Raw genomic sequence first — 24759 nt, 5'->3', positions numbered from 1 at the left:
ATATTCAAATCTAATCAACCTTGGGAACTGGGTTGAATTATTAAGCAGAAAATCAAAATAATGAGAGTTAAAATCCTCTCAGGGGCAAATCTATAGTCTTTATTTGATGACCAGGTGGATCAAATGTTGAATTGCATTTACATAAGGAGTGGGTATCAGGTACTTGGTATAGAATGTTCCTCTAATTTAGTCTAAGGTGGTGGTTCTTAAAGTGTAGTAGCATTAACATCACCTAAGAACCTCTTTGAAAAGCAGACTCTCAGATTCATCCCAGAATCAGAGTGCAGTGGGCTCAAGATCTCTATGTAACACGCCCTCCTGGAGATCGAGTGCATCCCAGTTTCAGAACCGCAACCAAAGTAAGACAAAAGATTGTACAGCTGTGAGAAATGAGCATTATAAATTAACCAAATGTCTCTCCTGGTTCTCCACAGTACTCAGGCATTTTATGTTCCTCTCCACCACCCGTATCTGTGTGTGGGCTGACAAGCGACCAAATAAATAGCATCCTGGGCTCTGGAGAAATGGGTGGGTTCATCCATGTGCAGGATATTTCCAACTAGAGCATACCCTGGAGCTCAGGTGAATTTATCTGGGGAAAAAAGGAAGTCATAGGAGCTGAGTGTCTTGGTAGGACTATCATAGAAATAGAATATATAACTCCTGAAAGTGCAGAGAGAGGGGATAGGTACATTAAAGAAAATTTACTTCACTAAAGGAAGTTAGGAATAAGGGAGGGAGGCAAAGAAAAAAGTATAATAAATAGAAAAACAATATGTCAGACATTAGTCTCAATAACTCTTAATCATAATAAAGATACATAGCTTATGCTAGAAAAATACTGATCAAAATAAAGATGTTATAATCATATAAATGTCAAATAAAATAGACTATAAAGGAAAAAAAATATTATGTAGGCACAAAAAAGGTTATCATATAACAAACCAAAAAGTGTAACAAACTAGAGACAACAAATATCAGCAACAGAGCCTCAAAAATATTAGGTTAGGCTATATGAAATTGTCAATACTTGATTAACCTACAAAAGCAGTAATGTCATGTAGGGCAAAAGTGAATAGAATTACGAAAACTTAAACTTCTTAAAGTGTTATTTTAACATTCATCTGTTACAAACTGATTGATCAAGTGATCAAATAATTAATAATTATGTTAGCTATTTGAATGTCATGAGTAAGACACTTTATAAAATCCACATATTTAGAATTTTTATCTCAACTCTTAGGTCATCTACATTCCTTTCAGGAAACATTTCAAAAATTGAACACATGCTAGGCCATGAAGGACATCTCAATAAATATCAAAGACTCAGTAAAACATAGACTACATTCTTTGACCACAATACAAGAAAATGAAAATGCAATTTAAATTCCCCCCAAAAGTAGCCCAAAATATTTTTGTATATTTGGAAACTAAAAATGGTTCTAAATTATTCATAAGTCAAAGAGAAAGTCATGATAGAAATTAGAAATAATGTCAAGCTGGTTTATCATAATCTGATTTTTCCCATACTATTCAGTCAGTGTGATTTAACACCTGGTAATGCCAATAAAACTGATATTGTGGACGTCAGGAACAAAAAAACAAAAACAAAAAAAAAGCGTGGTTTTTAGTAGTAAAAAGCTATAAAGTCTTAATTACTCATTTCATCTATTTGTCCATAGATTTTTATGTCTGGATTTTATTCAGTATTTTCTCCATTTTATTCCCCAGGGCTCATCTAAGAAATGCCCCTTTCTTCACCATTGAAAACCCACAGGCACGTCACCACCAGGGTTGAGTAACTTCTCACGTGGCCCCAAGGCTGTCATCATCTACCTGTACACTCTGGGCTGCTGAGGGAATGCCCCTGAGAACGTTTGGAGAGATGGCCGAATGTCATCTCAAAATATCAGCTGCTTTCATTTCCCACGGTAGTTCCCCCAATCTACAATAATACATCTAAGTTGACCCTGGTAGGCAGTCTTGTTGAACTAGGCATCTCCCTACTCATGGAGGGGGCAGGTCTGATCGTGTCTCTTTAGAGTTCCAAGGTAATGGAACAAGCAACTGTTTAGAACAGCATCTGTTTTCAAATGAGAGCAGCACACATTTGAGCAGGGGAGGGTGTTTTGCTTCACTGCTCACTTCCCAGTCCAAGTACAACACATCTTTAAAATGCCACGTGCATTAGACACACAGGGAAAAAACATGCAGAAGTAAGCAAAGTTAAAATCCCTTCTTCAAGACTTCAGTTAGAAAGACCTAGGAATTCCGTCTGCAACATTCTTCCAGGAGCATCGTCATGTCAACATCCCAAATGAGTCTGGGGCCTCAGATTAGAGTCTAGGATCCCAGACCAGGGATGAAGAGACAGGTCCGTGAATCTGGGGGTTTTGTGTAAGGGCAAAGGCCAAGTAGTGGGATTTCACAAAGAGTGGAATCCTGTCGACACTGTTGAATCTGAATGCCATCCAAGAATGTCCCATTTCGCTAATTGGAGGGTCTCCCAAGTAAGCAAAACCCTGATGCCGTGGGACGATGCCAGGCAATCAGCTCCTCTCTCCTTTCCTGTGTGTGAGCTGGGACAAGGTCTGAGTGTCAGCAGCATGGTGTTTCTTAGGCAGAGGGTTGGACCAATCTGTCAGCCAGTATTTTAATAACACAGATAGGAAACCATTAAAAAAAAAAGACACATCCTAGCCATAGGGTAGAGGGGATATGGATATTTTTTTCTTTCTGTATTTCTTTTCATGTTATTGTATTACAACTAATTTAATGCATAAAAGTAATAATTGTATTAGATGAAATTCATTCACCTAAGAACCTCTTTGAAAAGCTGATTGTCAGGTACATCCCAGAATCAGAGTGTGGTGGGCTCAAGATCCCTATGTAACACGCCCTCCTGGAGATCGAGTGCATCCCAGTTTGAGAACTAATTTGGCTAGTGGCTCAAAGGTAACTGCCAGTGGAAAGAGTCTGCCGTGTGGGGAAGCCAAGGAGAAAGCATCCAAATCTACACAGAACACTCAGAGGTGTGGAAAAAACAAAGCTTGTTTCTCACTGCTGTCTTATTCTGGAGCTTCCATTCCTCTGCTGGCAGAGAAGAATAAAAATTGCCAGTCAACGGTAATTTACTCTACTCCTGTTTGAAACAGTTCACTTTGAAATTAATTCAGCCTCATTTGGGTAAATAGCCACTCAACTCAAAGGCTGTTTCTTCCCTCTCCCAGGGAGTCACTTGTCCCCTCCTCCTTCCCAACATGCTATCTGGCTGCCTAGGGAGCTGGCATATCCTTGTGGTGGGGTCCTCGGAGTCCTTAGCAGCGGCAAACCGGTCTTGTCCTTAAATATCCTGGGCTGTGTTTACTTAGGTGTGGCTGACCTCATTGTCCTTTGTGAGAATCGTCATGCTGGCAATCTGCTGCTGGAACCTAAGGCCCCTGTGGTCCCTCAAATCATCAGGTCTCTATGCCTTTATGGCCTCCTGCTTTCTTCCTGACCACAGGCCTACGCCAGGACACTGCTGCTCTCCACACCTCGGCGTACCCTCACCAGGGCAGACGGGAACTCTGGGCCATGAGAGACCGTCTGCCCTGGCTGTTCCCCTACCTCCAAGCCATGGTCCATAGTGTGGAAGCGGAGGGTGAGCCAGGATGTGCTGACTCTCCCCAGACCTGCTGGGCTTTCTGTGGGGGTTTCTAATGCCTCAGCACCCAACTGCAATTTTGCTTAAACCTGGAGGGGTGGCAGAAGAGGAAGTCAGAGGGAAGAGGAGGTCACTTCTCAGCGACTGATCTGAGACACTCATGCTGGCTCCACCCCCGCAGAGGTACCATCTCATCTCCCATGGCAATGCTTTCTACTTCCTCGTCCTGTCTGGTAGAGATCTCCCATAAGTCCTTTCCTCTGCCTCCTCTATGGTTATTTTTAAAAATATTTTTAATTTATTGATTTTAGAGAGAGAGGAAGGGAAACAGAGACAGAGACAGAAAAAGAGACATCAATTTGTTGTTCCACTTATTCATGCATTCATTGGTTGATCTTTGCATGTGCCCTGACCAGGGATGGAACCCACAGCCTCAGCGTAACAGGACAACGCTCTAACCAACTGAGTCACCTGGCCAGGGCCACTGTACTATAGCTGTGATCCTTTGAGTCTGTTTCTTTATATGTTAAAGGAAACCTCTGGGAATTTAGAGAACTCTTCCTCTCTTCAAAAAGCCTGATTTGCATCTTGCTGTGGATTCAAAATGTCATCTTGAGACTGGGCCCTGGGACTAAGTCACAGCTGATAGAGGCTGTCTGGCATGGAAGGTACCCTGTGCTACAAGAGATACTGCATAGGGAAGGTCCCTCTTTCTTAATTTAATTGTTCAATTTAAAAAAAGGGTAAGTTACACACCAGGAGCTTCCAGTTTGCAACCTTTGCTAGACTATAACAGGGAAACCACACCCAACACACCTCCACCCATGAATGGGTGCTTCCTGTCAAACTAACAACCATTATATGTGCATGTTTAAAAATAATAATATGATGGGCTACTGTGGATACCAGCATGAATTAAGTATCATGCTAAAAACTTCATGTGTCATATCATTTAATCTCCACAACAACCCTGCAATTTACATATGTATCATCACCCACACTTTCAGATGAAATCACTGGGTTCAAAGACGTTAGTCCCAAGCCTGAAGTCACAAACAGAAAACAGCAGAGCTCAGGGCTCAACCCAGACCTCTCTCACCGCAAAACTTAAGCTTTTTCTATCAAAAGTAGGCAACTCTTCTTTGTACAACGCTGAGACTCTAGGCACATAAACAAGAAACCCACGGGACAATCTATCCTTCCAAGTCAGTTCCCAGTGATAACCTCAACATAATGCATTTTGCATTGCAGGCTGTTCACCAAGCTCCCAAATATTATGCTTCCTAAAAGCACCCTGGACACCTTCAGAACATCAAACAGAAAAAGAGATAAGCAAAGTGGAGAGTGGGACAGTGTGTGCTCGGAGAGGCAGGATGGTGGAAAAACCAACAGAGTCTGCTGAAAATTAATAGGGAGGGAGAGACTCAGCTGAGGAAATGCTTAGAGGTGTCTTGGTTCATTTTTTTCATATCTGATTTACAGAGAAATGTCATTTTAAGAGTGGCTTTTAAAAAATGGGTTCCACTTGCTAAAACTCAAAAGGAAAATATTAAATAAACAGATTGTATCATCCCCTGAGTATGCCTTGCAAGTCCCAAGTACTTCATTCTCTCTTTGCATCGTAATTCTTGTCCTCCTTTCCAGAAGTTTCTGCCATCCCTCTCAGCACAAGCAGTTCTCAGACTCTCTGCATCCATATCTCATGGAGCAATTTTATTCCAATGCAGAAATAAAGTCTGGTCAGAGGAGACATTGCAAAGGAGAAAATCCATGGTTACGTATTTCCATATGCTATGACATTCACCAGATTTATTGCCAACCCTTGAATCATTTCTTATTCCCAACTCGTCTCAACCTCCATCTCATGTTCTTCCAAATGTTTCTATCATGACTGCTAAAGTTAAAACGACGCATTGAAATGAGCCTTTCAAGAGGTGTATTGCCAAGAGACTTCTTGGTTTCTATATAGGGCTTAGTAGCAGGTGTCCCCAGTAAACAAGTCCAAAATGAACTCTCATACCCCATCCTCCCACACAATAGCTGTTCCTTCCCCAAGAGCCCCTGTCTCTGCAAGTAGCACTGTGATCCACCCTCTGGCTCATGTCAAAACACCAGCAGGTCTCTTGGGCCGCCTTTTCCCTTATCCCCTCTAGCCAATGCATCAGCAAGCCTTGTTGAGCCCACCGCCAGCTCCAGCGCCCCTCGTCCCCATCTTCCTCTCCGTCCCCAGTGATGTCATCCCAGGGCGAGCCGCCATCGCCTCTCACCTGGATGGATGCAGCCGCCCCCACCTGGCCTCCCTGCTGCCCCCTCCCCACTCTCTTACCTTTTCTCCATAGATTAGCCTGCCTAACCCTCATAAAATGCAAATCTATCTACGGCGTTTTCTCCTGGCTTTCCAGTGCTTCGAGAATAAAATCTAAAATCCTAAACATTTCTTATGAGGTCCTGCCTGACCTGACTCTGGCCTCTCTCCAGCCTCATCCCATGTCTCTCTTCTCTCTCTCTCTCTTCCTCCTCTCCCCCCACCCCTCCCCCTCACTACACTGGCTTTTTCTCTCTTTCCTCAAATACTACAAGCTCTTGACTGTCTCAAAGCCTTTACAATTGCTGTTTCTTCTGCTTGGAATACTCATCTCCCAGTTTCTATCGGAATGGCTTGTTCTAATCCTTCAGGTCTTAGCTCTTGATTCTTTTGCCCAAATAGCCTTTTCTGATCACCCAGTCCAAAAGGGGGCCTTCACAGTACTCGTTCTGTCTCCCTTGCTTATTCCCCTTCAAAAACTACAATTACTTCTCTCGTATATTTACTGACTGACTCTCTTGTGCCCACTCTGCCCCTCACCCCTGGCATAGAGTCTGAGACATGATGCAGCAGGTCGTGAGTGTTGAATGAGGAGAGCTCATACACACCGTGCTGGAGCTCCAATGAAGCCCACCTCAGAGTCAAAGTGAGGGGAGGAATGTCACCGCCTTGCTGTGAAAACAGACAGCCCATTAAACCCACAAAAATACGATTTCGGTTAAAATCGCAGGAGATATTTTCTAACTGATTATGCTGAGCTGGGGAGCAAAGATAATAAACACATTTAATTTGAAACAGGTGGAAATCTGGTCCGTTCCCCACTGGTTGGTGGACTGGGGCCCTTTAAAAAGCATTCTCGTCTCTTCAACATTATCTGAGTATAATTTTTATATACCAGAATGTGCTCTGGTGACGGTCATCCCCAGCCCCCCAGCAGTCACGTGATGGCCCTATTTATCTTGGCTGGGTAAGGCTCACAGGAGACCCGTGGGCCCGCACTCATCTGCATACCTGACTGGGTCTGGTAGACTGTAATGCTTAGCTACAAGTTTATAAACAAGCATCTCAAAGTAAGCAAAGCACTTTAAGATCCTTGAATAGGGCACTAGAGACATGTATCATAACATTTATTGAGTGTAGATTTCTTTAATGTGCCAAAATATGCCTCAGGGGTGTCAGTTCGAATGCGACAACTTGCTAGATAAGTTGGAGGTATCCGTGATCACACGCTGAGCAGATGTTCTAAGCTGAAGAGTTTTGTTTTTCTAAAAAAACAGCTTGGCGCACAAACTGCTTAAGATGGATCTTTTGAGAAGAGTAAGACAAACATGGAGGTGAACAGAGCCTTCAGAAACCCAGTTTAAACTCATAAGAGAAAAATGCACTATTTTTTTATTTGTATGCATGGAGAAAATCTCAGGTTTCTGTCCAACTTATCAGCGAGGATAGTTTCATCATTGTGCGATGCTGTTATTTCTAAATCCTTAACCGTTCCTTCCTAATTATCATCTCTAGGATGCTGGTTTCCAGAATAAGTTTCTTTGGTGCTCGGGGAAAAAAAATTAAACTAAATGGGTTTAATTTTACCACTTAGTGCTTCTGCAGATGGGCTGACTGCAAAAGGCCAAAGCAAAACCCTGCCCTGCCCTCTGAGTCTTTGCCGTAGGAGAAGAGACTCGACAAACCCCAGATGCAACCCTCATGGGCACAGAAGCACCCCCTTGACTATCCACTCCTGAGTCTGGTCATCACTGTGGATCTGGGGCTAATTAAACATGCCCCCCAACTCCAACTCTCCCTTCTACATGGTTAATGTTTTGAATGTACTGTCTCTTGTTCCCCACTACCTTCACCAAATACTTTGTCATCTGTCCTTCCATCCGTCCGCACACCCACCCATCTACCCATCCGCACATCTGTCCAGCCAGCCAGCCATCCAATATGGATTTAACCAGATATAGCCCTACCTGCTAGGCATATACCAGTAAACAAGACCGAGTCTGTGACCTCAGAGAACATAAAATCTAATAGTGGATACAGGCATGAAAATGGCCCCTTTTTTGGCACAATTGGTCATTACTGAAATGGAGATATTTTAAAGGTGATGGGGACCAGAGGGAGGGCAGTTCTACATCTAAGGGTGATATTTGGGGAATATCATGGACAAGCACCATAAAGTAACACACAGGAGATCGCTAGAAGGAGAGGGGGGCAGAGAAGGGAAAGTGCTATAGTCCAGGCAGAGGGGCAACCACAGCCAAGTCACGGAAGCCTGAGAGCCCGCAGCGTGTCCTGGGCACAGGGTGGTTCTGCTGGCGAAACAGCGCTGGGGAGGCATCGGGGAGAGGGCGGAGGAGTGAGCAGGGTCCAATTGGAAAGGACCTTGTGACTTGGATGTTTGAGAGTCATTGAAGAACTGTGTTTATACTCTCCCAAAATGTAAACAAATAATTGATATGAGGGGAAATGAGAAAAAAGAAACAGAAAATACAATTTAACATGCAGTATAGTAATCCTATTCCATAAAGATGAAATTCTAGCTTTTAGATGTTTCCCGACCTCTTGCCTTTCATCCCTGTAAGAATTGTTTCCTTTCTGTCTGCGCTCCAATGAGTGTGTGAGTGCAGGCACACACGTGCGTTTAATCTTTGGTGTCACCACTGGGCATATTTTGTGTGGAGCACCTGTTCTCCAATTGTCCTGTGCCTTGGGATATATTCCCATCCTTCTGTCAGTATGACTGTATAAAGACACGCAAAAATAAGTGGAAAGCATCCATTTATTTTCCTTCCAGACTAAACACATGCTCATGAAGCTGGGGTCCCACTTCAGTTCCTTCCTCTTCTGACCACTTGCTGGGTCACTTCTCCGGGGCTGTTGAGTCACTCAAAACATCACGCCTGACAGTGCATTTTTTAATTTTAATTTTATTGTTTTATGTCTAGAGCTCCCCATGAGAGGAAGGAGAACATGAAGCCTGAGAAGCTGCTGGAGGGCCAGGCCTGGCCTCGCAGTCAGGTGCTGTGGAATGGGGAAGGTGCCCAGATCATGGAGGACAAAACAAAGGAGACAGGAGGTGACAAGTCTACTGAAGAAGGCTCCCCTCTCAGCAAAACAGAACCGCAAAAAGATGCGACAGGTAGGGCCAGCCAGGCTTACGGACCCAGTCCCGTGCATCTAGGGGACCCTTCGGTTTTATGAGACGGGGCCCCAGAGCTGGAGCCTCCTGGGCCAAGGACAGATCTTGCATGACAGGAAACAGTGAAGGTTGTAAATGGCAGTTCTGCAGAGCTACTGCTGCTTATGACAACTTCTGGCTCAAAAACCCGAATTTCCATGCCTAGTCTTATCTGGGCCAAAGAGAACTAACTGCTTCCAGGGAAACCAAAGGCCGTGCATGTCAATGAACTCAATAGCCACATTCTGTGTCCTGGGTCCCAGAGGGCCAGCCTTGCCTTTTCCGCGAGAGAAACTGACTCTGGAAGGAACAGTGGAGAGCACCATCTCCAGGGGAAGGCTTGGTTCTGGGCAGGAGCCCACAACCCTTGGCCCCACTCATTGCCTCTACTTCTGCAGAGTTGGGCACGTCTACTTTGGGCTCAGTCTCTAAGCCCAGCAAAGCACACACCTGAGCCCCATGCATATCCCATTAAGGCAGGGAACAGCCACTAGCCAATGAGGTATCTCAAGTATGAGGAACAAATCATACCCTTGCCGGTGGCTCATAAAGCTCTAAATTACCTACCTTGAATTAAATGTATGGAGAAGCTTGTACTTTCTGTGCCCAGAAAGCTGAGGAAGGCATAGAGGCAAGACACCTTTGCATTTCCATCTGTTTCTCTAGCTAACGAAAGCAAACCTTTTGCAAATATATCTACATGATATTTCTGCTAAGTGTGTGTCATTGATAGAAGAGGTAAAAGCAAGAGGGTATTTCTTAGGTGAAAAGTTCTCTTTAAGCCTCATTTACAAACTGGCAGATGCAACCCTTTCTGGCCATTAACATAGAGCTATCACTTCAAGAGTGAAACAGAGTGACAAATTGCATTTGCAAAGGGGACACATCAACTCTCCTAATTACCTCTAGAGTCCTATTCACAGAATCAGAAAAGGTGTCTAATTACGTAGACTGTGCTCACTTTTTGATAATCAACCATTTCAATTTCCTAAAAGTCTTCTTGGTTTTAGTCACATTCAGACCAATGAAAGCTGTGACAATGTAAACCGGATAAGACAGAACTTGGAAAATGGGTCATTTGTAAAGCCTGGTCTTACTCCCCAGGACTAAAACTAGTAAGTTAAGGAGAATTGTAGGGTAAGAAAAGATGCAGCAAAGGTAGAAGAGAGAAGGGAGACCCCTTTATCTTAGAGAAACCAGTGCAAAGTCTTCATTTCAGGTGGAGCTCAGAACGAGCTATACGCTTCAAAGGCCCGTGGGAGAAACTTCTGGCCGCTCCAGCCTCCCAGCTCAGACACTTCTAAGGGTCTGCATGTGACCGACCAACTTTCGCAGACACCTCCACACAGCTATATTGATTCTTCCAGACTCTTCCAGCCTTCCCGATTTATATTCCCCTCAGTTCTGTTTGAGTCAAAGCCTCCTTGGCTTTGTTACCTTAGTTTCCTACAGTAACCATTTATACAAAGTCAGCTAAGTGACAAGAACTTCAGGAGTGCACAGGATACAAAAAAATGGAATCACTTGTTCACTCAATGAATTTGTTGCGCACTCACTCTGTGTCAGGCACTGTTCCAGATGCTGAAAATACCTCGGTCGATCAAATCGGTGAAGATGATCAAAGACACACAGTGAATGCATTTTAGGGGCCAGTTCCATTCTCCAACTTATCTCCAGTCTTAGAGAGCAATGTCGGGGAGTGTAAACTGGAACACCACTTCCAGCCACTTACGGTCCAGTCTTCTCAGTAAATCATCTCAGGATGTCAACACTGGCTTTCTGAGAAGGTAGGGTTTTGGATGTTTTGGGAACATTTATCCTGGGAGCCTGCAGTTCAGAATCTATAGTCTGCACCCATGTGAGCTCATCTGTTTCTTATTTTCCTCCCACTTGAAAGTGATTAGAATTTTCTTCCATTTGGGGGTTTCTATCCACTTCTGACCCTGAAAGGCTCAGGAAATTACAAAGCAAGTTTTCCAACAGCGTCAGACAGTCCTACACAGCTGCCAATTTGCTCTCGCTGCATCTTGTAAGTCTGGCGCATTACAAAGTCAAAGGCGGCCTGAGCTGGAGGGGCCCTGCTTACTTGCGGAATGCCCAGCTGTACAAGCACAGTTGGCCCTCATTGCCCAATGAGACAACCCCAAACCCACAGAGGCTGTGTCAAGCAAGAGATCCTGGCAGGAAAGATCCACGCACATAAGATATAGAGACTGGCATTGGAGTGTGTGTGTACGTGTGTGTGTGTGTGTGTGTGTGTGTGTGTGTGTGTGTGTGTGTATGAGGCGGAGAGAAGGAGGGGGGTAGGGGGATTAAAAAATGTTTGAAGAAAAATGGGCTTGCTTGGAAATGTGCGGTTTCCACAGCAATTTTGGGAATCTCAGCACAGGGAGTAGCAGGGGTGACTATATCTCCAGAACCCGCGGCCACTCCCCAATCAGAAAGCCATATGTTGCAGGAAATGTGAACCACAGCCTTTGCCTATAACTTGCTTCTGCTCGGGGTATCTGGGGAGACTTGGACAGTTGCACATCAAAGGGAGGGCCCACTCCAGTTGGTCAGGGGCAGGTGAGCGGCATGACTTCTCATGATCACCGCAACTAGATGGTTGAGCAGAGCATGGTTTGTTTGTTTGTTTGCGTGCTTGTTTTGAAAAGAACAAATGATTGAAAAAGGAAGGAGAGTAAATAGAGCAAAGGCTCAGGAAAGATGAAGTGTCCGCCCCTTAAAAAAGCTGTGTGGCTCTCTGTATCTCGTCCCAGGTCTTAGCCTTGTTTTTTCCCCTTTTGCAAAATGGAGCTCCTCCTACTCAGAGCATCAAAGAATCACAAAGTTGGGAGACCTCTTAGAAGCCTAAGAGCCTGACACTTAGCAGGTGCTAAATCCCTCTTTAATTCATCCATGAAGTCATTGAGAGAAGGAACCAACATGTGAATGTTTGCTAGGATCACCCTGCAAATGGAAGTTCAAAGGGAAGTGCAAATGGATACTTAAATATCACCCACAACTGGACGATCGACTGAGCTAGGCCACTCTGTATTTGATAGCTGTGGCTGTTAGCATTGTGCACAAACCCAAATACAAACCTGGCTCCCACCCAGAAGCTTCCATCATGAGTTCCAGCTCTTCCCTCTTCTACAGAGCAGCCAGGAAATAACTGCCACATCCCCCACAGGGATCGTTCTTCTTCCGTCTAATTATCCTCACCTCCTTTAGTCATGCTCCAAATAACAGACTTTTAGGGTTTTCAGTTTCTGAAACTGAACATTCTTATCATTTTTCTCTTTCTCTGAACAAGCTGCAGTTTGTCCAAGTGCCCTTGAGCTGAGTTCAGGGATTCAGCTCTGACTGGACTAGAAAAAAAAAGTAGGTCTGATGCCTTCTTGTGCCGCATCCTGTGTCTCCTGATGCAGAAGACGGCCTCTCTGGCATATACGCAGGCTCGTCTTACCCCAAACCTGTATGTATTTTTTTAGATCACAAACACACACTCAGGTAAGAGGTGCTCAAAGACAGAAAGCAACACCTTTTCAGGTCTTCTCTGCCTCAGACAAAATTAGACATATCAGGCCCAAAGGGTGATTTGCTCCTCTGGTTAAATTCGGTTTTGGCCACCTTACATCAAAGCCTATACCACCCTCCATACTTCCCACGAGTCAGTCCTGAAGGGAGGTATCCCTGTTCTTTCCCTCATACTGATTACAACTCTAGAAAGGGATTCTTAGATTATAGCAAAGATGTTGAGTTCTTCCTTGCACATGTTAACACTGGACAGTACCAAGTATTTTCAAATAGCTTATGATGTAGATTTTTACATTGGACAGAATTGCAGTGGACCTGAAGGGATAAAAAGAAAAAAATTCCACCAACAGAAAGAAAAGTATATTTCTCCCATATGACAAGATGTCCAGGGGAAGGCAGTGCAGAGCTGGTATTTGGTTCCATGATGGCATCAGAGACCCAAGCTGGTCATGTAGCTTTTTACTTCTCCTAATCCTCATGTTCACAAAATGGTTGCTCACCTCTGTGCATCACATCCACATCCCAGCTGCACCAGAAAGCAATCACTTTCCAAGACCCTCTTACCTACCAATGAACTTTCACACATACACATAATGGAAAAACTGAATTAAAAGGTATCTTACTACTAGAAGTAAAAGTTAGCTTTTCTATAAGGGAGGGCAACTCTAATAATCATAATGGTCTAAATTCTGAATCTGGTCAGAAAATAAGCCAATATCCTCTTAGTGGGAGCAAGGGAGATGGGTGTCACCATGTGACAAAAGCCATGTCTCTTTCTTTCTCAAGGTGGCTTTGATGTTCAGAAAATAGTCCTGCGTGGTCCAAGTTCTGATTAAAAAAGAGCCTCTTCAGCCCTTCTGGGCACAACTTACATACGTGTCAACTTGAGGGGACAGCTAGGAGTGTGGATCTAAAAACATACCCTTTCCACACCTCTGGCTCTGATCATCACTGCCAGATCTACATACATGGTGTGTAGAAACCATTTGTGAGGTATGCTGATACCTCCTGCCTCTAATCTACTTCATGGCACAAAGCAGGAGGCTTTGGAGCCAACCTTGGCTTTGTCCCAGCACTCAGCTCGCAGAGAACCCATGAGTGGGTGCAGATGAGCCTCCTTTTACGAACTGTGAGCAGCATCATGGTTAAACAGCATGGGATCAGAAATGTCAGCATTTGACCCACAGCTCCACCAGTTCCTAATATGGGTCCCTGGCCAAGTCCTTCAGCTTCTCTGCACTATGATTCCTCCACTAGTGTATTAGTTTGCTATTGCCATGTAACCAATTATCACAGATGTAGCAGCTTAAAATAACACCTGTGTGGAGGTTAGGTGTCTGGGCACAATTTAGCTGGCTCCTCTGCTCAGCATCTTATCTGAGGCTCAGGATTGTTGACTGAATCCTTTACTTGAAGTGTTAGAACTGACAGTGGCTTGCTTTTCAAAGGCCAGCAAGACTTGAGTGTAATCGCTCAACCTGCTTTTAAAGGGCTCATTTAATGAGGTCAGACCCATCTGAGATAAGCTTCCTTTTCATTGATTTAAAGCCAACTGATTAGAGACTGTAATTACATCTGCAAAATTCCTTTAACTTTGCCACTAAGTAACATAATCATGAGTGATATCCCATCATATTCATAGGCCCTGCCCACACTCAAGGGGAGGAGGTTATATAGGCAACACTTAATTAGGGCAGAATCTTGGGGCCATCTCAGAATTCTGGACCTACCTCAGATGGTTGTTTTGAAGACTAATTGAGATGGTAACAGTACGTATCCAGCAAGCAGCAGCTGCTGTAATTATTTTAGCATTTTTGAGCATCTGTTACATGGCAGGCCCCATAGTAGGAGCTGGGGATTTGATAGATAATAACACCAACATTGCTCTGAGAGAAATCCTGGCATTCCTCGAACACTAATAGTCCCCCACCCCCGCCCCATGCAAAACTGGCCAATAGCCATAAAGCTTTAATCCAACTAAATGGCTTTTGGATACAAAGACTCGGAGTTTTCTTGGCTTATGAAAAAGCAGCTGTCGAAAAGAAAAAGTGCTGACTTCCATCAAATACTGTAATCCACAGGATTATCATTGCAACCCTTATGAGCTGCCCGCTTTGATTGCTGAGTTGCAGTCAGAGAGGCAGCTATTGCTTCAGCACCAGTGCCCTCAGACTCCCTCTCGCCCAGGGCTTTGAGCCGTGCCTGCCCACATTTGAATCGCCCGGAGGGCCTGGGCGGGTCCCATTGGCCAAAACTTGGATACCTTTGGCCTGGGATGTGCCCTTGCCTTGGAATTTTTTAAAGCCCTTCACTTCAGGAGTCTTCCACACACCACCAGGGATGAGGGTCGCTGCTGGGGCCAAAGCGTGAGTGATCGGAAAGCTAAATTCCCCTTAAGCAGAAACTGCTGAAGACTTGACAAGCCAAAGAGACGTGAGCGGCGATAAAGCACGTTTCCACCGACTTTCAGCAAAGAAATTGAAATTCAACACAAGTCATACTTTTTCAAGGCACACTGCCGTTTTAGCAGACAGCTCACCTACTAGCTGGGATAGTGTTGAAAAAAGATTAAAATGCCCCCATAGCCCGGAACATTGCTGGTGCTCAGCGTTTAATGTTTACTCTGTCATCTGCATGTATTAAGCACCCACTAGATGCCAAGTTTCCTGACTGCTGCTGGGGTTTCAAAGATCAGTAGGACCTATACTGTGTCTTTGAGAGCTCGGCATGTAATTCCAAGATGCAAAGACGCCTTTTTTTTTTTTCTGTACCAAAGTAGTGCTTTCAGGAGAGAGGGCATGGAGCTTATTTTTAGGTTATAAATAATCATTTTTACAGCTTTCTCAGGCTTCGATGACTATAGGGATTCTCTCCAGGGTTTAATCACTTCCAGAGAACAGCCTCTTTTCAAGAAGGAAGAAGCCACTTCCTTCTCCCCCCACCATCATCCCCCTCAAAGAAAAACTATTCCTAAGGATAAGAGAGGAACGATTACCCAAATGTCATAATTATTTCACAAGGGAAAAGAGCAACAGGAAGCAGCAGCCTCATCTTCCTCGACCCTTTCTAACCCCCAGGTCCTTCTTCCCTACTGAGGGTACGCAGGCTCCGTGACGCAGGGGGACCACATCCTGAGCTGGGTGCGGGCTGGCCCCTCCACCTGCTGGCTGGTCCCTGCTGGAGGGTTGATTGCAAACGTAGCATTAGGCAGACGCTATTGACTGAGGAGGATTTGGCAAAGCCCAAGGAAGCGGGATGCCTCTTTGAAGATAACACGGCGCCAGTGGCAGCTGTTTGAGACAGACAGCCACGTGTGGTCTGGTGTTGGAACACGAAGGCTGGACTCAGCTCGCCTTGGGCCTGAAGGGGAGCTTCTCCCCCAGAATATCACAAGCTCCTCCATAGCCCTGAGATGCAACCCGCAGAATGGTTCAGCTAGAAGGAAACCCAAGTTTCCTGTCCAGACAAAATCCTCTCCAAAACCCTCGCCCCTTTTCACCTGCTTTATATGCATTTATTGAGAGCCCGCTGCGTTCAAGACATTGTGCGAGGCTGTGCTAATTCACCACCAACCCACTCCCACCAAGGAAAGTTTTAAAATATCAGAATTCCACTATGATCTCCAAATTTAAGTGTTTAGGCTGACCCCACAAAAAGTCATTCTGAGGGGTTTTTTAAAATATATATATACCTTCTCTGACATCTTAGGGAAACTGCTATATGAAGCTTACTTCATTCTTTGTTTTTAAATTTTATTAGAAGAGCAATGCTTCGCCTTGGGCTGCTAGGAGATTTTGGGGACCACATCAGCAAACACCACCCAGGTTCCCCACCCTGGCTCTCCACATCTGCTCCTCAAATCTGGGGAAAAGGAAATGATCTCCACCCAAGACCATGGCTGGAAGAGGAAGATGTTAAAGGAAACCTAGAGATGCAGTCTTGCCATTATTTACCCCCTTCAGTGCATATATGTGGGAGATAAAGAACTCTGACAATATTAGGGAGTTAGATAACACTGAATTGAGGCAGAATTGCATCACACCCCAGAAACTCAGTCAGCCTTAAAAGTGAATGATTAAGGGACAATGATGACTTCGTTTACTCTAGGAACTGGGTTTTTTCCCTTACCCTTCCTTCCTTCCTTCCTTCCTTCCTTCCTTCCTTCCTTCCTTCCTTCCTTCCTTCCTTCCCTTTTTCCCTTCTTCCTTCCTTCCCTTCTTTTCTTCTCTTTCTTGTTTAATAGAAAGGAGGCTTGCATCCCTAAGTTGGTTTTAAATGTGGTCACACATCCAGTCTAGAATATGAACTGGATGACTTCAATGTCTCTTGGAACCCTAGACTTTATAGTTGACTTAGGCCGGCCGGCCTGGGCTTGGTTTGTTTAAGGTTTGATCATGGTCCAGGTGTCCTGCTTGCACACGGATGTTGACATTGCTGAGAAAACTTCAGAACTCTCACTTCCATTTGGGAAACGAGTACATGTCTCCTTGCAACAAAAGGCATATTGGGGCATCACTCAGGCAGGATGTCAGCAAACTACAGCTCATGGGCCAAGTGTGTCCCGCAACCTGTTCTTGGATGGCTTGCAAACTAGGAATGGTTTTTTTCCATTTTTAAATAGCTGAAAAGGAAATCAAAAGAATAATATTTTGTGACACATGAAAATTATATGAAATTTTATGGTGACCATAAATAACTTTTTATTGGAATATAGCCACACCTACTCATTTACATGTTGTCTATGGCTACTTTTGTGATGCAGTTTTGTGTTATATAGTTATGACAGAGCCTGCATGGCCCATGAAACTTAAATATTTACTACCTGACTCTTTACAGAGAGAGTTTGCTGACCTCTGTACAAAAGTAAAAGAATAATTTTGCACAAACACAGGAAAATAAGATGGTCACATAATTCATTCTTTAGTTAATTTAATTAAATCACCATTTGGAGCCCCTAATGATCTTCTCTACTCAGTTAACCCCCTAGAGTAAAAATGAACTCAACTCATGTGCCCTTAACAAAACAACTTACTCATACTGCACCTGGCAAAGAGAATGGCTTACCATGTATATCACATTCCCAGCTTCCAGAAAGAGCAAATCAGAATATCCTATGGGTTCCATTCATGTCCTAACAAGAGCTTTCATGTTTGGCCCTGGGTTGAGGGTCTGCTTCTTTCTGCACAAGCCTCTTCCTTGTTATGCTGCGAGGTCAAACCTGGAGAAATCCACCCTGGCCTGGCCGGGAAGAAGCGAGCCCTGTGCGTGGGATTCTGCAATGTGACCTTTCTCTGCTGTCTCCTTGGAACAGATTGGAAGCTGCCGATCTCCCTGGGACCTGTTTATCCACCATCAGTCTCGAGTCTGAGCACCAAAGCTGTGGGACAAAGCTGGGAATTGTCTCTTCCCACCGCAAAGAGTTTCCGAGTACATGACGTAAGTCTTCCAAGGGTCCCTTTTTTCCCTTATCCTTTGTGACTGAGAAGTGAGACTGTGTCCCATTCAGGGGTCAGCTGAGCAAACAAGGTGCTGTGGCTGACAAAACTCAAGGAGCAGAAGTAAATGCTTTCTCTTTACCCTTGACCTCCTCCCGCCCTCATAGCCCCCTGCTTCCCGGTGAGACCGGTGCAGAGAGAGGGATTGTCCCAAACACAGGTCATACATGTGAGTGGTGACTCTCATCAGCCCTCCCCAAAAGAAAAAAATCCTCAAAATCGGACAGTTTTCTGATGTTCTGAATGGTCCTTTCCACCCCAGGTACCTCTGTTCCTCTTCAGTGGCTGTTTCATCTCCACTACGTGAGATGTGCATCTTCACCTGTACCTCACCCTCTGGTTAACAGGTTCATGCTATTTTGTGTGAAAGAGACATTTTTGGAATGTGTGTGGTAATTTAATCCTTTCTCCCTACTCTCTTAAAATCCAGAAGTGGTCTTCAAAACAATTGCTTGCTTGCGTGACAATCCTCTGTTGAGCACTTTGTACATAACATGACATCCGTCTAAGATGGGTAAAACACAGGCCTGTTTTCAAGGACCCTAGGGTGTAGTTGGGACATAATCGTGTAGAGAGACACTTGTAGTAAGTCAAGTGGGGGACACAGACCCTTGGAGTAAATGGTTTGGAAACCCAGAGGAGGAGGAGGAGCTAACTCTGGGGACCAGACAGGCCTCGGTCAGAGGTGACACTTGCTTGGAAGCCAAAATCAGAGTGCTGAAAGACAAGTAGGAAAGGCAGGAGGGGAGTAGAGGAGGGAGAGGGTCCAGGCAGAGAAGGGGGTGCGTGCAAACTTGGCTCCTCTAATAAAAATGTGATGGTGGTAGTGAAGCTTGTGATGATGACCTTCAAGACAGGTGGCATGACAAGCCAGGGAAAAATGTGACTAACGGCTCTTGAAGAGCCCAGGGATGGCAGACTCTCTCACCTTTCACTGCAGACCTAGCTCTGCTCCCAGTCAGCCCTGGCCCGATCCCGCATGATCAGGCTCTTCTCGCCCCAATGAAGCCCACTGGCAGCCCTCTCTCTGTCTTCAACGTGGACTCTGGGAGCCGCCTTCCCTGGAACAGAGTCTCTGCCCTGAAGCTACATATGTAAATTTAAACTAGATGCAAGAGAAGGTGACAGAGACCTCAAGAAAGTCCTCTCACCTTGCTGAGTCTCTCAGTTTTTCTATTTGGGATAGGGGGTGTTGACCTGTAAAATCCCTAGTGATCTCTGCTTTTGGTCAGCTCCTCTGTTCTCACCTGCCTCCAAAGCTGCTATCGCAGTGCCCTGTCTGGTATCCTTATGGTCAACACTGGAAGAAATAACACACATTCATTTCCTGCTGTGTGGGAGGCAGGAAATGGCTCAACTCCCTAACTGGGATGAGGTTCCTGCGGGGTGTCCAGCCGCCCACTCCTCAGCGCATTCCCACTTCCCAGGTGTCTCGGCCAGAAAGGCGGGCACGCTCGGCCATCAGCAGCTGGAATCCATCCACCACCACCACCTCGCCAAACACACCCCTGCCTCAGGGTGGGGGTGGGAGGGCATGTAAAAGAATCAATACTGAGAGAGAGGCAGCATTTGCTGAGCCTCGTCTGCATGCAAGGGGGAATCAAGCATGCCTGAGATGGGCCCTGTGGGCAAGAATCTAGGCCCGCCAACACTCTCCCTCTGGCCACGCCCGGGCCTCCCTCTGGGCGGAGCAAGAACAGGGAGCAGCTCTGGAGGACAAACTGAAGTACGGGCAGATGGCAGGGCTCTGTTGTCAGTGCCGAGAGGAGGCCAGAAGAGAGGAGGCAGGGGAGGGTGAGAAGCCCAGGAACTGGGAAAACCAGCTGAGAGCAAGCGTCTAAGCAGCTGCGGGTGCCCAGCAGGAGGTGCCTTCCACAGCGAGCAAGGAGAGGCCATGCAAGGGGGTTCTTGGCCTTGGGGAGCCCCCTAGACACCCCACGTCAGTGTCTCTCTGTAGTGAAACGCCAGCAGGGCTGATTTGCTCCTCAGTCTCTAACAGACTGAGATTAGAATCATAAGAGAGGTCCCTCTACCGCACAGTCACACGTCAGTCAGATCCTGCCTCCTGCCTTCTGGAAGGATGGCCTTCGACTGCCACCGTCTCGATGACATGCCAGTTTCTGGTAAATCGTGCCATTCCAAGGCTGGAAAGGCCCTTCATCGCTAACCCACTTAGAGGTGGTTGGTGTGACAAGGTCCTAGAGGGAGTGGTACAGTCTCGGCTAGAACTCAGTGCCCTAACCCTCAATCTCCAGTGCAGCCCCAGCAGCTCGTGGGGGGCATGGCCCTTTGCTCCGCCTCCCAGGGCCACAGGAAATGCAGAAAGCTACATGCAGTCCCATAATGAACGAGAGGCAGGGAGGTGAGCTGCCTGTTTTAAACAGTCCACCCTGTCTTGTGTGAGCCGGTGGGACCCCACAGGCACACATGGCCCATCTGCCCCAGCAGAGCCCTTTCTGGCACTTCCTGGACATGAAGGCGGAGAAGAGACTGGCCTGCCGGAAGGAACGTCGTAGTCGCTTTGGAAACATCAACATGCACAAATGCTATCAGCTCCGCCAGGTCTTCACGCCTTTCCAGGCCCTGGCCACCACGGTGAGCAAGCGTTTCTTCTGAAAAGGATTACAAAGGTCCTTGACTGAGATCCACGACAAGTCAGTTCTGGCCCCACAAATGCTGCCCAACCAACCACCTCAAAAGTCAGTGGTTTACAATCACCAGCATCCATGTTTCTCACTTGCTAGTCTGCAGGGAAATAGCCCCATTCCACTTTTGTTTACTGTAAGCTCCTAGGGGAGGAGGGAGAGGAGAATTGAGAACAATAATCTCATCAACCACAAGAGATTGCCTCTAGCCTGCCTGCAGGCTGGGGCCTGAGGGTTAGGGGAGGTCCACAGGCAGAGAGTCACGTCGTTGGTGGTCAGGAACGCCTGCTCCTGCTCCCACGGGGTGGAAAAGGTCTGGGGAAAGGAGGAGATTTTTGTCATAGATGGTTCTGGTTCTCATCCCTTCATTTCACCTGTTACCTTCTGGGCCCAAGTCAATTCAAGTGGAACTATTTCCAAATGTACTTCCTCAAAACTATTACTGTTACGTCTTTGTGATGTGTTCTAGCTATACAGTTTCATGATTCTAGAGTTTGGGTGAGCGTAGGAACCTCTAGGGAATCCTGATTCCAATGTAGAGTCCCAGTTCAGAGGGTCTTGGATGAGGCCTTGGAATTTTCTTTTTTAACCTCTTCCCTCTCCACCACCTTTATGCGTCATGGCTCAGCCTGTGCCTCCCCACCCTTGTTCACGTCATCAGCACCCATAAATCTGAAGGGGTCTAGTTGTTTGGGCCACGTGTAACCCATGCACAGTTCCAGGGTACGCAAGAGCCCAGGCCAGGACCTTTCGCTCACCTGTAGTTCTCCTCCTTTCCTGAACTTCAGAACCTCCGGGCTCATTGGCCATGGGAATGCCCAGGCTTTGCCCTCACGCCCAAGACACCAGAGGCTTTGGGGGCGGGTCCCAGGTGTCAGCAGGTTTTAAAACTCTCTTGATAAGATGATCAACCCACTGAGTTTTCCCAGGACTGACTTTCACACTTTCGCCCAAATTCTCCATCTTTCAGCACTAAAAGTCCTGAGTCCCAGGAAACTCCTCAGTTATGGTTTTAAAACTGAAAGCCTCGAGTCTTTGGAATTTGTGGAAACCAGATGGTTGGTCATTCTATGCACACATTATTGAATGCATAGCCAAGTTTAGAACGACTGTTCTCTGAACTTTCTGGAAACTAGCCCCAATCTATCCGTTCACTGGCCAACATATGCACAGCCCAGAACTGAGAACTCTAGAGGAATGGAAATCTCAGGAATGGAATGGAATCTCAATCCTAACCCCCAAGGAGCTTCTAGTCTTCTAGGGGAAACCAAGCCATGAGCCAAAAATCATGCTGCAAACACAAATGTAATGAAACATTAATAATAACAGCTCCATCAATTGATAGACCCAGAAGGAGCTGAGGGCTATCCAAATCTGAGCTGCTTTCTGCTAAATCCAACTCCCCAAGGTCTTGCGGGAGAACAAAGTCTGCAGATAGGAACACGCTCTGAACTGACAGAGCCACTTGGGAAGAGCAGATCTGCCATGTACTGGCAGCAATCGTACCATGTATTGAGTTCTTACTATGTGCCAAGCATAGTGGTAAAGTCTTCCCAATCCTGATCCTTACGACCTCCACCTGATTAACATCATTTTATCAGCAAGGAAGCAAAGGATGAGACATGTTAATTAACTTGCCCAAGATTTACCATTAGTCAGCAGTAGAGCCAGGGTGGGCCTGTTGTGCTGGAACAGGTGCTTCCGCCCCCCATGTGTCATTTCATTGCCTGTTTCTCTGCCTCATAGGAGATGCAAAGGCTGGTGTTTCCCCAGCTCCTGCCCATGAGTCTGCACATGAGCAAAACGGGTATTTTGTGGACCGACAAAAGCAATCTCCAAGATTCATCTTTATCTTCCACAGACCTGGGCTTGGGACAGGGCGACAACAATTGTGAGAAAGAGAAACCAGGAAGCCTTATTAAAACACCTTTGTTCCCTCCAATAGATAAAGCAAATAAATGTATTAACATGAAATAATAAAAATTATGAAACTATATTCTGATCCTTTGCTACAAGACTTTGCATTAAAACACTTAAATCCCATGAACTCAGGAATGCTGAAACGTTCTCAAACCTGACTTAACATTTGAATAAGTTGAAGAATTCCTCAATAAGTATGCTTTTCTCAAAAGTCTGAAAAATGGCAGGGCTGGTTGCAGTAGAGTAAATCAAGGACTCCACTTTTTTCCACTTTTCTGGTCCACCATCCCCAGAGTATTGGATGATAACCTTGGGATTAGCTCCTCATGGTCACAAAATGGTTGCCACTGCACCAAACACCACATCCTTAGGTGGGCACATAAAGCACTAGAAGGCTGAAGTTTCTACTCATGCAACACACATCCAGAAGGAGAATCTCTCCCAAGAACCACTCAGCAGATGTCCCAGCAATTCTCCGTGGCCAGGATGGTGTGCTTTAACCATGACATAACTCCAAGGGAAGCTGAGAAGGTAAGTATTGGGTATTTACTGGGAGGCAAGTTCTACCATCAGGAAAAGAAAGTAGGACAATGGCTGATGGAAAGTAATTAATATCTACCAGCAAAGGAATTCAAGAACTCATTCAGTTCCCTTCCTAGAAGGGCCTGTGGTAGCCGGCTGCCCGATACCGTCCCCGTCACTACCCTACCTGCCCGCAGGCTGATTTGCCTTCTGGATTAAGATGCCATCCTGCACATCTTGAGCATCACCTGGCAGTTTGTGTATGAGCTCCTGTCTCTCTTTCCTTTTATTCTAACCATGAGCCACTCCTTCCCACCTGCATCTACTCTCGGGTAGGCAGTTCACACAGAAGGGCAGGCTGCATAAGGGTGCCACCCCACCTGGACATGTTTTCTTTTAAACAAGGTGTAGCCTTCCACCCAGACCCAAACGGAGATAAAACTCCAGACAGTTACAGTGCAAGGCGGTGAAAGCTGGAGACACACAGAGATTTCTCACACTCAGGCCACATGCCCAGGCATCGCAAAAGAACTTAAGATGTAACTCACAATTGACAATAAATCTGATTTACATGTATTTTTGCAGAAATCAATACATTCACAAAGCAAGATCTGCACAGAGCTTTTCTTCTACCGTAGGACTTGAGCCAGGAAAGACTCACAGGTGAGAAATAATAGCAATTGCACCAGCCTGTATAGCCTGAGTAACTATTTTGTTCCAGGCACTGTGTTAAAAACTTTTGTGGATTCGCCTCATTTAATCTACACCATTGTTCCACTGCACTAATCCAGTGTGATTACAGATGAGGAAACTTGCATTTCAAGAGGTGACACCAGTGCTGTCCTGAACCTCCTGCAGGCATTTGACCGGATGCCCTCCGCAGCCCAGACAGGCTTTCCCAGGCTTGCCCTGCGCCCAGCAGCCTGACAGGCAGTATTTATGAGCATATTCCACCCTGTTCAGAATCATCACACACGTTCTTTTTTATTTTATTGCTGTTCAAGCACAGTTGTCTCCATTTTCCCACCACCACTTACCCCTGCCCCACCCACCCCTCCCTCCCTCCCTCAATCCTACCTGCCTTCGGCTTTGTCCACGGGTCCTTTATACGTGTTCCTTGACAACCCTTCCCCTTCTTTCCACCACGCACATTCTTACCCCATTCTGCCCCACAGTTTACTCATCCTTTGCCGTCTCCTCAGCTCTCTTGATAAAATCGCCCATCCGTGTATGACCAATGCTAATGGATTCATTTGTCACTGCTTGTACATGACATCTTTCCATTTTGGCTGCTGCCTTCTAGAGCAAATTTGTCAAAGTAAGAACATCGACCTCCTGGCGGCCAAGCGGGGCAGGTAGGTTCAATGGCAAGACCCCTGCAAGGGAGAGGCTGGAGCTTGGGGGGTGGGGGTGGGGGAGAGGTGGGCAAGGTCCCTGGGGGACGGGTTAGAAGCAATGCAGGGAGTGAGGGGGAGGCTCCTGGTACAATGAGAAGCTCGGAGCTGGTTCAAGTTCTGCCACTTATG

At 45.9% G+C, this 24759-nt stretch overlaps 1 protein-coding gene across 1 annotated transcript; it reads left to right on the top strand.

The window, feature by feature from the left end:
• Nucleotides 1-8904: 8904 nt before the first annotated feature.
• Nucleotides 8905-22768, top strand: LOC129070123 (uncharacterized). Its single transcript, XM_054572920.1, has 4 exons — nt 8905-9090; nt 17963-18087; nt 20595-20741; nt 22538-22768. The coding sequence occupies exons 1-4, from the start codon at nt 8922-8924 to the stop codon at nt 22766-22768; spliced, it is 672 nt and encodes a 223-aa protein (XP_054428895.1). The 5' UTR covers nt 8905-8921.
• The last annotated feature ends 1991 nt before the right edge of the window (nt 22769-24759 follow it).

Source organism: Pteronotus mesoamericanus, unplaced genomic scaffold (genome assembly GCF_021234165.1).
Source record: "Pteronotus mesoamericanus isolate MK-2021 breed Mesoamerican mustached bat unplaced genomic scaffold, CSHL_Meso_final contig_246, whole genome shotgun sequence".
In the NCBI taxonomy this organism is placed as follows: domain Eukaryota; kingdom Metazoa; phylum Chordata; class Mammalia; order Chiroptera; family Mormoopidae; genus Pteronotus; species Pteronotus mesoamericanus.
This window is presented reverse-complemented; position numbering and strand designations above follow the sequence as displayed.